The 14,436-nt window shown below is 36.2% G+C and overlaps 1 protein-coding gene across 2 annotated transcripts in view; it reads right to left on the bottom strand.

Moving 5' to 3' along the window:
* fzy (cell division cycle 20 protein fzy) overlaps positions 1–14,436 on the bottom strand; it is a 113,660-nt gene that overhangs the window by 63,569 nt on the left and 35,655 nt on the right. For both annotated transcript variants that reach the window (XM_090405831.1, XM_090405832.1), the window contains exon 4: positions 4,113–4,266. In XM_090405831.1, coding sequence (XP_090261957.1) covers positions 4,113–4,266 — 154 coding nt within the window. The remainder of the gene's footprint in view (positions 1–4,112; positions 4,267–14,436) is intronic.

Below are 14,436 nucleotides of genomic sequence, written 5' to 3'. Positions count from 1 at the left end.
ATATGTGGTGTGACCAGAAAGGATCGTCTGAGAAATGACTATGTCAGGGGAACAGTGAAAGTTACGAACTTAGGAGTGAAAATACAGGAGGCAAGGTTGAGATGGTTTGGTCATGTGATGAGGAAGGAGGACAAATATGTGGGAAGAAGGGTCATGCAGATGGATGTGCAAGGAAGGCGGAAGCGTGGGCCGCCAAAGAAGAAATGGAGGGAGCTGGTAGAAGAGGACTTGAGGATGAAGAACTTGGGTGTGGTGACAGCCCAAGACAGGAAGGTGTGGAGGAGACTCATTATAAACAGTGACCCCACTTAAGTGGGAGAAACTGCAGAAGATGAAGAAGAGTCAACTCACATTTTCTTTGGCTAAAAATGTTTCTCCAGTCTCCTAAGAATTCTACAATAGACATTTCATGCCTATTGCTATTCTAATGCCATTAACTATTCTGAACTTAATTTACTTCCTTTACATAGCGATTTTCTTCAATTCAACTTTCCTAATAGCAGTCATTTTTCTTTTAGATTTTAATACGAACTCCAACTGGCTTTCCTTTTCCAAATACACTAATTAAAAAGATGGATACTAAGGCCTTTGCTATCAGCCAATGTGATCTTGCACAAATTGTTCACATGCCTACCAGAAAACATTATCCACTTTCCAAATACTCCTGATCTCTTCCTTATTAATGACTCTCCTAATGCTATACATGTATGTCCACTAAGACATTCAAACCAGAATGCAGTGCTTCCTTCTCCCATGGAAGACCTAATACAGCCAACTCTCAAAGTGCTGTTTGCCATTAAAACATGCTAGGCAGGAGAATGTGATTTTTTGCCTCAATTCCTTATATAATTGTTGTGACCTTGTGACCTAATGAACATCTGCATGCACTGAACACATCATTGAACCCTTTCCTATCAGTAAGGAAACATTCTACTACTGCATGTGATGAATGTTTGCTTACCAACAAGAGATTATAAGGGTTAAGGCAGTTGGAGACATATAACAACAAGAAGAGCTAGGTACGAAGGAAATAAGCAATGCATAATAATTAGTTCAAGACCATTAGAAAGTAGCTATGATACTGTTTTCCTATAGTTAGGAAGATAAACACAGGAGGCTTCATTTGCATGAATAATGAAATTAGATAGCATTCGATGCAGTATTAGAATACTGCCCTAAGTGAACTAGACTGAAATGATTAATATCAGTAAAAATAAAATAACATAAGCTAATGACACCTGCTAACAGTAAACAAAATAGTTAGAAAAATATGATGAATGAATTAAATACAATATCAAAGTAAGATTATGAACAAACTAGATAACAGAAAAACAAACAAAACACAATAAAATAGGGCACATAAAAGAGTATGTATACCTAGAAAGAACTTTTTTTACATTATGTAAAATAGGCATATATGAACAAATAAAAATAATTCATGTAAGGCTTTTGCAAACTGAAAATTTCTATGACTAGAAAAACTCAAACTTTTCAACAAGTGATCATCCCAGTTATAACACATGGATCAGAGAAATGGCCAACAAGGAAACAAATACTGGACAGAATGACAAAAGTGTATAATGAACAGAGCCAAGGCAAGCATCAGACAAGACAAAATAAAGAATCTTGCATGGACATGTGCTTGAGAAATAACACCTATTCTATATTATCTTAAATTTAGTTTTTTTTTCATACATAGTGTAAATATAATTTGCAAAATAATATATTAATTTAAATGATACTGTGTTTTCTCCAATGAGCATATGCATGTTGCGATAGCTTCATTAATTCTTACATAAACTGAGTAAGATGATGCTAGAGTCTAAAATTTGAAAATGGAACAAGCAGTGATAAAATTTTATTTTCAACTATAAAAACCATATCAGAAACACTTAAAGCAGTGCATGGGAAGAATGCATTAGTTTTTGAGTGGCTTTGATATGGTAAGGATTCAACAGGAAGACTATCTACAACCAGGAAGGACCGTCTTGGTTCAGAAATAAAGCTGAAGAACATTTTCCACAGTTTATCAACAGTGATCAGTGAATTACTATGATTGCACAGAAATTAACTATCAGAAAGGAAGCAGTCCATAAAATTTTGTTGGCAAATTTAGGTAAAAGAAAAGAACTGTTTGTAATTGGTGCACATTCTTTGACTCCTGAGCAGAGAGAGAGAATTGGGATTGTTTGTGAATATTTCTTGAAATATTCAACTAAGTTCATGCCATTTGAGAGAGAGAGAGAGAGAGAGAGAGAGAAAGTCATAACTAGTGAAGAATTGTGGAATTTCCAATGTGATCTAAAAACAAAACAGCAAAGCATTTGAAGACATCTCCAAGACAGCAAAAAGTACAACTGCAGAAGTTGAGTCAAAACACTGCTGATTATTTTCTTCAACATTCATGGACTGTTCTTAAGGAATTTGAGTCAAAGAATTAACAGTTACTATCTTGATGTCATGCAATGTGTGAATCAATGCATGAGACAATGTGGGGAAAGGAGCAGTATCAAATAAACAGCCGGCTGCTGCTGCTGCACCACAATGTGCATTAAATGTGAAACAGTTTATTTCTAAATTACCACAGAGCACAAACACCCGCTATATTTGCTGTGTTTGGCAGTGGCAGACTTTTTCTTCTCAAAATTGAAAGGACACTGGCTTGATTGACTGAGGTCATTCAGAAGAGTGCGACATCCAAGCTTAACACTATACCTTTAGATGTCTTCCAGCAGTGTTTCAAAAATCTACATGAATGGTGTAAACGTACTGAGTTAAAGGGAGATAAATTATTCATTTTCCTGTAGTTGCTCTTAATTTTTGTACACTAAATTTGTCATGCTATTTAATACACAGTCTATATCATCTTTTCATATTTTCCTGTATCCTGCATCCACTCTATAACATGAAAATAAACCTACATTAAACCCATTACAAAATGTAACAAGTCAGAAAATTACTGTCCAATTGCTTGCACTTAGATTCTCTCAAAAATTATCATGGAGAAGATCAATAGTAATTTCTTTTGCAACCTGGAGGCCACAGTTAATTAGTGACCAGTAATATAAATTTTGCTGCTCTTGCTACCAGTTGATCTAATCACTATCACAATCTAATGTTGGACACAAGCCAAGTAAAGATTTGGAGTGGCTGCTCTTGATGTTTCAAATATCTGAATGGGTCTGGCACAGAGGTCTCACCAAACTACTAGTAATGATACTTTCTACTCTTTGCAACTGCTTACTGGCTTATCAGATTCCCCCATACTAATGCTCCAAGGCTTTTCACTTTCATCCAGAAATGTCCTCTTCTTCTGCACATAAATGACTCCTCTCACTGACTGCAAATCCTAACAAAAATTCTGCAAATTGCAATACACTCATTCCTTTTAATTTGACAACATTCTCCCCTTGTAGAGTAAGGATCATTCTAAGCATAAGGGTGCTATTATTCTTCAGTGGGATGATGAGAACTCTATGGACTTCAATGCTACCAAAATATAGGCCAATTGTTCTTTCTTGCAAGAAAGATTTCACTTCACTTTTCTTTATATTTAATAATACCAAGATCTCTCTCCTTTCCTGGTACAAAACACATCTCAGCCATAATCTCTCCACACTCCAAAAAATCCACTCAATGTACTACTTCTTATGTACATGTCCCTGTAAATATTATATTCATCCAACCTTAAAATACTGTTCTCACATTTGAGGAGACAGTGCATCAAAACCTCCCTGAAAATGTTTAATGTCATCCACAAATAGTTCAACTACTTAACAGATGACCTCTCCTACATCACTCTCTCAAAGATTTCAATTTCTGGATTATGCTTCTGTAGGAATTTTCATGGACAATATTCTGTGATACAAGCCATCATCATTCTGTCACTTTCTTCTAAAACTGTAAGAACACAAGAAGCTGCTTAAGGAATAATTACTGATCTGAATATTACATAATTTGTATGATTTTTTTTTTTGGAGGGGAGGGGGTTTTCAAAACTAAGTCTAAAATTTGATGCTGACTTAGAACCTCATTATAACAGTCAAATCCATATCCAAAATAATCAGTACAGGATATTAAAATTTCAACATGAAAAATTGCAGTATACTAACCATCTGGAGCAAGGGGGGCCTTCTTCTGGAAAGACATGATGCGATAATTGCTGAGATCACCATTAAGGTTTTCACTCATAGTCTGTCTAAATTCCTGAGAAGTAGGACTTAGATTTTCAGTGTTTTCTTTGCTGTTTCCACTACCCTGCATAAGCTGAAATGAAGTACAATATACTGGAACATTAAAACATAACATATATTTCCACTAGCCTGCATAAGCTGAAATGAAGTACAATATACTAGAACATTAAAACATAAACATATACAGGGTGTTCGGGATAAATTTGACAGTTTCGTAAGGAAAAAGAAAATCTTCTTTGTATCTATTAAATTTAATGAATTGACAAAAAAACATTACAGGCAGAGTTAATTACAATACTATCAACAAGATTTACTCAAAATAACCACCATTAGCATCGATCACAGCTTCAATTCTGCTTCGGAACCTCGAACAAGCTGATGCTACAGTCTCCCTGGGAAGGGCCGCAAAAACTGTTTTAATTTTATCCATTAACTGGGCTTTTGTATTACTGGAAGTGCGATTGGTGTCTTTTTCAACTGCGCCCCATACAAAATAATCCATGGGGTTAAGGTCTGGGGAGTTTGGAGGCCAAACATTTGGACTGGTGAAGTCGTAGAAATTTTCAGACAACCATTTTTGACTTTTCCCAGAGGTGTGGCAAGGGGCCGAATCCTGCTGCCATACATACGGCCTACCATTGGCTACCCTTGTTATCCAGGGCTTGACTACAGTTAGCAACTCCACGAACAAAGCCCGAATTCCAATGCCAGGGTTCTTCAACACCTGTTCCTGCAGATTTGCGAGGAATTCTGCTGTACGAACGCAATCAGATCGTCTGCTAGGGATCTTTCTTCTTGCTACATCCTCGTAGTCACCATTGCAAGTCTCTAGTTCATGCCTGATTGTTTTTACTGTATTCAGGGAGCATTGGGCAGCAGTCGTAATATCCTTATTTTGATGGCGGGCACGAATCATCATGATACAAGTTATTCTCTTCCATGATTCAGGTGGGTTCCAGCTATCCATCCTTTCTGACATCTTGTATATGAATGAAGAAGGGTCCAAACTTTTAAATGAAGAGAAGTGTGTGTTAATACATGTAACTTACGGAAAAATATAATTAATTATAAATATGTCAAATTTATCCCGAACACCCTGTATGTATACATATATATCATTTAAGAGGTCTAACCCCCCCCCCCCCCCCCCGCATCCAAAGCAACATACTTCAAAACTTTTGTACCGCACAGTGGCGGCTAAGTATCATCTGTTTCCAACGATTTTTTAGATTGTGACACACTGAGTTGAGTTCACATTAACATAGCACACCAAAGTTAATATCATTTAATAATCAAATACTGAAATTAAGAGTAATAAAACACTTATTAAATAATAATTTTCAAGATATGCACAATCAAGGGATGTAGAGGATACTATAATAGTAACACATATGTGATTACAGCTTCCCATCAAAAATTTTCTTCCAAATTAATCTATATTATCTGTTAGGTGTCTAATATTGTCAAATTAACATTAAGGCTTTTCTCAAAGTGTGGTCTGCAACCAACTAGCGAGCCTTGAGAATTTTATTAGTAATTGTTTCAGATACAGTTAAGAGTATGTTATATTAAAAATCCTATTAATTAAAAAAGTTTTGCATTTTTTTAATTTCAATATAATGACATGCATAATATTTTGCCACATTCCGGATACCTATCAACACAGGAGCATATAGTGATACATAAAACCACCATTATATCTCCCTTTTTGGTATAATTCTCAATATATCCCATTCCAATCCTAACTTTCCCCCAACTTAATTTTCAACTGAAATCATTAAGATTGTGTATGTTATGCTACCTACTACTCTACAATTTTTCACTTAGGGTCAACACACGAAGGCCCAACTCTAGTGATAAAATATGACCTATCAGTCAAGTGTAGAGTATGGTTTGCTTTGTTTCAATATGTTCACAATTGATAATGCAGCTAACATTTTCCATGTTTTCATACTTCTCATCAGTTTATTGACGAAATTTGTTAGAGCAGTTACTCAGTTATATTGGAGTCCTGATGACTTATGGATTTATATAAGAGTATAACATCAAAAGTAAAGTACATTTTATATCTCCAATTCTGATAAAATTCAATGTTCCTTTCTTTCATAATATAATTAATACAGATGACAAGAGAGAGTATGTATTCTTATCTTATACCCGATTTTACACGTTATCTTCCTGAGCATTCTCCAATTATGCCAGATTTAAATTGTCTGGTATGAGACCACCACCCTGCTTATTGGAGGCCTAGTGGCTTGAAAAAGTAACATGTTTGGTCTCTAGAATAGGGTTTTCAGACTATGTAAAACAGAAATTAAACAAAAAAAAAAAAAGATACATACAAAATATATAAAACTGGTAAAAAAAATCCTTAGCTCATCCAAGGTACAAAATGTATTATAGGTTTGCAAATAACCTTTTGTGGGCAGGAGCAACATAAAAACACACACACACACAACAATGTCACTAGGGAGAGGCAGATTATTCTTCATAGACTGAAATTAAGACCCTATGCTATCCATCTCTTGTAACAGTGACTGCAAAAAATTCCAGACTTGTAAGAACTTAATCAACAGCAATAAAAAAACAGCTCTGGTGATGGCTAAGTTGGTAGATGTGCCATAATCCAGCATCTGTAAAATCCAAAATTCAACAAAAGTGTGACATTAATCCTAGAATTAAGTGAACTCTCTCAAGACAGTACACTTCCATGGGAGATAATGGATTTGCTAACTGCTACATGAAGAATGCTTATCAGTGGATGGACCCAGAAGTCTTCCCTACCTCTTGGTTTGCTTTCCAAAAATGACAGTAATCAACAGCCTTCAGAACAATTTTGATGGCTATTTGAAAAAAAAAAAAGGTTAGAAATGGAAGAAAGAAAAGGAATCAGAGATGATAAAGATGACAAAAACTGAGGATATTCCAGATGTCATCAAGAATATCTTCAGTATAGATATTTAAATGAAACAAGAGAGAATAGTGATACTCAAGAGGAATGCAATTAAAGCCATGAGAAATAAATCTGGAAAGGAAGCCAGAGTAGATGACAGCTGAGCATTTTTAGAAAAATGCTCAGATATGGAGATAAGTTTAATGGTGACTAACATGTCCGAAGACAGAATTCCAGATAATGGAGTATAATTATTTATATACTCAGCTTATAAAGGGAAATGACACAGTGGAGAATTTCAGCAAAATTTGTCTAATAGTGTTCCAGGTTTTATGCAAGCATACTTGAGAAGAGGGTATAAAAAGCCATAATTTATAATTATGAATCTTTTACAATTGTTTCTCTACATTAGTATTTTATTAGTTTTAGTTTCTTAACTATGAATAATCAGCACTTGCAATGCACCAGATATTGATATTTATGTTAAAATGAAATTGTAAAGTATTTCAGGTAAATTGTACTACTACTACTAATAATAATCGTATGATGATATACAGCTGTGAGTCCCCTTTTACGGGGAGGTATGGCACCAGCTTAGTATCCCTAAATTTTATCTGGGTTCCGGAACCGGCATAGTTGATGAATCAGACCTATGGCTGGGTCAGTGTTCCTGACTGTAATCCGTGTGTGTTCACTGGACCGGTTTGCCTGTTTGCGGGATGAAAAACTCCAGATAAACTGGTGGAAAAAACCCTGCTGTCCACGCCCAAGACCAGCTAACTTGGCTATGGCTGAGGAAGATCCTTAAGCTCCTCACGTCGTCGACAGCAATCGAACCCAGGACACTCCTTCCCCAGGCATATGGTTGCGAAGCACATAGCCACTTGGCTAACTGCACAGATGGTAAATTGTACTTACTAGATCTGATAGCATAATTTCAATGGTAGAGTACTCGTAAGTAGTTCACAATTGTTAAGTGTACCTGTGATATCTGTTGTTCAATGCAAAGACATTCTCTTTTCACTAATGTTGACGTGTCGACCATTACTACCTAACTTCTCACTTGCCATTTAGATGAAGTGTGCATGCTCACTCAGGAGACTGATAGTTGACAGCGTGTGTTCAGTACCTCAGTAATGGAGGAAAACAGGAGAGAGAGAGAGAGAGTGGAAGCTTGAGAAGGCAGACCGGAGAACTGTTTTAGGAAATTTTTAAGAAAATTTGACATTTGGAATATATTAATAGTGGATTCCAAAAAGAAAATCTTAACAAGGTGAATCATTTGACCAGAACGGCGAGACTGTCAACAAGTGAATAGCAAACAATAGGAAATTAAGCACACATTTTATTTCAGTATTCAAAGAAATGGTACACGAAAGTTTCATCTTCTCTCTCTCATGGATGCCGGTGATATTAATTTATAGAAACAAGTGATGTAATTAGAGGAATCTGAAACTGTAAAGTGGCTTTAATGAAGAGTTCTACTTTGATATAGTGTTCATGAAGTAGTTAAGGAAAGTTTTTCCTCTGGTAACGAATTTATGATTTGTGCCTCTTCTAATAAAACTGTCTGAGGTAAGAATATTTATATTCCAGTGAAAATGAATGGAACAATATGTTCTAAATAAGGAAACACTGCATAGTCCCAGGAAAGTTAATAAAGTTTTATATTTTGAGAAAAGACCTGATGAAGAACGTTTGTTTGTAGGAATTCATTGCAGAAAAAAAACGTTCAGTCTGGTAGACTGATTAAGTATATGTAAAGCAAACCATTAATATGTAAGAGAATGAGTAAGAGAGAGAATGAATTTATCCTATAAAGATAAAGGGGATCTCTAATGTATAATTTCAATTTAGAAAGCCTTGGATCCAGATAGTTTTTATAGTTCTAAAATTAATTTTATTTATGATGTATATAGTCTTATCTCATCATCATCATCAAATTCCTGCCATGTACACTCAAGGGGTGTACAGGATATGACAGTACTACATGAAAAAACTACATCATTACTAACTTCCCATCTACAATTTTCCTCCAAATCAGTCTGTTACTTGTCAAGACTCCAACATTATCACATCTTATATTTCTATCGTCTAAAGCACTTTGTACAGTATCAATCCACCTATATCTTGGTCTTCCTCTGGGTCATTTTCCTGCCAACCTGGCAGAGAACACTTGTTTTGCTAATCTTTCCTCTCCCATTCTATTTAAGTGACCATACCATCTGAGATTAGCTGTGCTAACGCATTCCTGGATGCTGACAATGTCAAGTTCTTTCCTAATATCCTCATTTTTAATATGATATTGCCATTGATGCCATCTGTTCACGCCTCTAATCTTTCTCAGGACTCTCATATCTGTGGTCTCTAGTCTTTGGTCAAGTGTTTTACTTCTAACCCAGCTCTCAGATCCATAAGTTAAAATTGGTTTGAACACTGTCTTGTATACAGCTAATTTAGTGTTCCGACTAATTTCTTTCTTATTCCATATGAATTTATTCAATTGACTTCCCACGACACCAGCTTTGCTCATTCTGTTGTCTATTTCTATATTTAGTTTACCATCTTCAGTAAAAATTGTGCCTAAGTAGCTGAAATGTTTTACTTGTTCCACAGGTTCTCCATTCGCACACAGTTGACATTTTCAATGATTCTGCCTATTTTCATTGTCTTTGTCTTTTTATTGCTGACCTTCATACCATATCTATTACAACAGCTATTCAATTTAGTCAGAGAATCTTGCAGACTTGTAGCGGATTTATTTAGAAGTATAACATCATCTGCATAAAGCAAAAAGCTGACATTAACATCTCCAATTTTGATATCAGGTTTAATACCACATTCCTTCATAATGTGATCCATATAGATAATGAATAACAGAGGGGATAATGTACATCCTTGTCTCACACCAGATTTAACATTAAACCATCTTCCTGTACTTCCTTCAATTCTAACTGCTGACTCACAACGCGAATAAAGACTAAGTATTGCTTGATATAATGACCCATTGACACCATATAACTGCAGCGTATTGAATAGCTTCTCTCTTGGCACCTTGTCATATGCCTTTTCCAAATCGACAAAACTTAAATACAGATCTTTGTTATATTCCCATGCTTTCTCGACTATTTGTCGTAAAGTGAAGATCTGATCCTGACAGCCACTATTTGGCCTGAATCCAGCTTGTTCTTCACCAAGCTTTTCTTCCACAATTCTTCTCAACCGTTTCTCAAGTATACTTGCATAGATCTTGCCAGGAACACTCAGTAGGGAAATACCTCTGTAATTCTCACATTCAGTTTTATTTCCCTTTTTATATATGGGTACTATGAGAGCTCTACTCCAATCATCGGGAATTCGTCCCTCTGTCCAGGCTTTCTGAACTATGCAGTGCAGCCACTGTAAGACTCTTATACCACCATACTTCAGCATTTCTGGTCGAATATCATCTACTCCTGCTGCCTTTCCACATTTCAAGCCTTTGATGGCTTTTTCTACTTCAAGTATGGATATGTATTCCTGACTGCATGCCTGGTCAGTGTTTTTTTATCACTGTGCTGTCATCACTGCTTGTTTCATTAAGCAGTTTTTCAAAGTAATTACTCCATACTTCAAGGATATATTTTTCTCCTGTTTTCATTTCACCTTTATCATCTCTAATTCCTTTTACAGCACTCTTTCCTCCATTCCTAAGCTTCTTCAACAACCTCCAGAATATTTTGCCACCTTCTTGATATTTATTTTCTATATTCTTGCCAAAGTCCTCCCATGACTTTTGTTTAGCTAGTTTTACACACTGTTTAGCTTTCTTACATTTGTCTCTGTATTCTGTAAGAGTAAAAGCTGACTTATTTGCCAGGAACTTCTGATATGCTTTCTTCTTTTCCTTCACTGCCTCTTTAACTTCCTGTGTCCACCAGGGAGTTCTGATTTTTTTATCTTTGCACACAACCTCACCACATGCCTCTCTTGCAGAATCAATCAATGTTTCCTTCAGAGTTTGCCACTGAATCTCCAAGGTTTGATTCCTGTTCTCAAACTCTTTCATTTTCTTTTCAATAATATTTCTGTATTTTAGTCTACAGTTTACATCTGAGAGCTGCTCAACTTTTAATCGCTTTAAAACTTTCTTACATGTTATTCTTTTCAATATGAAATTCAATTTTATCCTGCTCAAGACTAAATAGTGATCACTTCCAATTTCAAATCCTCTGTACACTCTGGTGTCCTGCACCAGGGAGAAAACATCACTATCAACAATAACATAGTCAATGAGACTTTTCTTATTCCTAGCCTCTTCTCTCCATGTGAATTTGTGCACATTTTTATGTTGGAACATGGTGTTAGTAATAACCAGTCCATGTCCTGAGCAGAAATCCAACAGATGTTTGCCATTATTATTAGCTTTGCTCTTTTCTCCAAATTTTTCCAAAATATTTTTGTATGTCTCACAATCATTTCCTACTCTATTATTTAGATCCCCAACAAGGACCAACTTTTCCTTTTTCATTGTGTCAGTTGCTTTTTCTAAAGCCTCAAAAAATTCCTCCACTTCTACCTTAGTAGAACCTTCTGTGGGACCATAGGCACAAATAAGTCTCATTGTCCAGTTCCCCATTCTCATATTTGCCCACATTACTCTACTTGAGACTGAGTGCCATTCAAGAAGATTAGCCTCGTATTTTGTGTTGAATACTATGGCTACTCCTTCTTTTCCTTGATTGTTATTGCCTGAATATAACATTTTGTATTTATTGCTCAGAAAGATCTCACCAGTTTTGGTCTTTTTTGTTTCAGTCACCCCTATTATGTCGATCTGGTACTTATCTAATTCCTCAGCTAGCTCCATTTCTTTGCCATTCAGGCTTCTTATGTTGATAGTACCGATCTTTAACTCTGGTGATGTTGAGTTGGGGTTTGTTTTCAGATTTGTTCCAGTAGCTGACTTTTCGCTGTTCGCCCTGGTTCCCTGGCGAAAACAACGGGGGCCTTGTTTAACCGGGCGACGCCTCAGCCGGCATGGAATTTTGTCATGTTGTACCATCATTTTTTATTTTGGTTTAACCAATAAGAGAGTTAGATAAGACCAATAGTCTTATCTAGTTTCAATATATATTTGGTTTTGAGTCAATCACTTCATGGACTCAAAAAATTATGAAGTCATTGCACCACTGGATTCAACTCTTGTATATTTACTTAACACTTTGTGTAAAAACACCGTTTTACAGAGATATAACAAATGGTGCAACTGGCAGAGTTTTTAACATAGCTGGAACAGCTGACAAATATTAACAAGGATAATAAACACCTTTTATTCCCTATAGGTGAAGTGTAAGTATCTAACTTGTAGAGACAAAAGGAGCAGTTCAATCTCCACCAGTAGCTAATCAGAATTATCTGGCCCAAGACTAACACTAATTATAAGTGGCATCTGGCAAAGAGAGTTAGATAAAAATGAATAAGTTGTTTAATATTAGCCTTCCAGCTTGCAACACCTGCCATTTGATTAACAATTGTTGTATTAATTTGTATTTAGCCTCATTTAATTTGCATGTTCATTCCACAGTGATAGCCAAGTGGTTAGTGTATCCGGTCTTCAACCAAGAGGCTGTGGGTTCGAATCTCGCAAGGGCATGGATGCTGGTGAGTGTCCTACTAATCATTTACCATACGTACTGCTGTAACCTGTGTCCTGGTGCAGTATCGCCTTTAATGTCCTTGAACCATAAAAACCAAATCAAAATCCAAAATCTGTAATGATACAATTGTTTTCAGTACAAAATGTTATTGATGTTATAAATTTTTACTACATTCTAAAGATCTGAAGGTTTTGCAGATTTGGGATAAAGTGCTAAGAGAAAAGTTATACAAAACACTATGATGTTATTGTTGATAGTGATGTTTTCCCCACTGGTGCAGTACACTAGAGTTTACAGAGGAAGTGATCAGCATTTAGTCTTGGAGAGAAGAGGCAAGGAATAAGAAAAGTCTCATTGACTAGGTTCTTGTTGTTAGTGATGTTTCTCCCTGGTGCAGGACACCAGAGTGTACAGGGGATTTGAAACTGGAGGTGATCACCATTTAGTCTTGAGCAGGATAAAACTGAATTTCATGTTGAAAAGAAGAACATAAAGTTTTAAAGCGAATAAAAGTTCAGTAGCTCTCAGATGTCAACTGTAGACTAAAATATACAAACGTTATTCAAGAAAAAATGAAAGAGTTTGTGACCAGGAACCAAACCTTGGAAATTCAGTGGCAAGCCCAAAAAAAACATTGATTCAGCCAGAGAGGCATGTGATGAGGTTGTCTGCAAGAATAGAAAAATCAGAACTCCTCCATGGTGGACACAGAAAGTGAAGGAAAAGAAGAAAGCACATTGAAAGTTCCTGACAAATAAGTCAGATGTGCTCTTAGAGAATACAGACAAATGTAAGAAAGCTAAACACTGTGTAAAACTAGCTAAACAAAAGTCATGGGAAGACTTTGGTAAGAATATAGAAAATAAATATCAGGAAGATGGCAAAGTATTCTGGAGGTTGCTGAAGAAGTTCAGAAATGTAAGAAAGTGTGATGTAAAAGGAATTAGAGATGATAAAGGCAACATGAAAACTGGAGAAAAATATATCCTTGATGTATGGAGTAATTACTACCAAAAATTGCTAAATGAAACAAGCAGTGGCAGCATATTGATAAAAAATACTCAACAGGCATGCACTCAAGAATGCATATCCATACTTGAAGTAGAAAAAGCCATCAAACGGTTGAAATGTGAAAAGGCAGCAGGAGTAGATGATATTCGACCAGAAGTGTTCGAGTATGAAGGTATAAAAAGTTTCTTGCAGTAGATGGACTGCATAGTTCAAAAGGCCTGGAGAGAGGGACGTATTCCAGAGAATTGGATTAGGACTCTCATAGTACCCATAGGGGTGCTTAAGGGTCAAAGCTGTATAACTGAGAGGAGACCTCCACATAGCCTTTAAAGGAATGCGGAGAACCGACCAGGGCTTCTGATCTAATGTCCAATCCTCACCTTCTCGTGGTGCACCCTGTTGGGTATCTACTTTGATACTGAACGAACGAGGATGGGCTGGCAATTTGGGATTTAGCCGACCAAATTGTATTCTTATTGGTTAAACCAAAATAAAAAATGATAGTACAACATGACAAAATTTCATGCCTGCTGGGGCGTCGCCCAGTTAAACAAGGCCCCCGGTTTCGTCAGGGAACCAGGGCGAACAGCGAAAAGTCAGCTACTGGAACAAATCTGAAAACAAACCCTAACTCAACATCACCAGAGTTAAAGATCGGCACTATCAACGTAAGAAGCCTGAATGGCAAAGAAAAGGAGCT

Source organism: Typopeltis vanoorti, chromosome 15 (genome assembly GCF_054136105.1).
Source record: "Typopeltis vanoorti isolate ZY-2024b chromosome 15, IOZ_Tvanoo_1.0, whole genome shotgun sequence".
NCBI lineage: Eukaryota > Metazoa > Arthropoda > Arachnida > Uropygi > Thelyphonidae > Typopeltis > Typopeltis vanoorti.
This window is presented reverse-complemented; position numbering and strand designations above follow the sequence as displayed.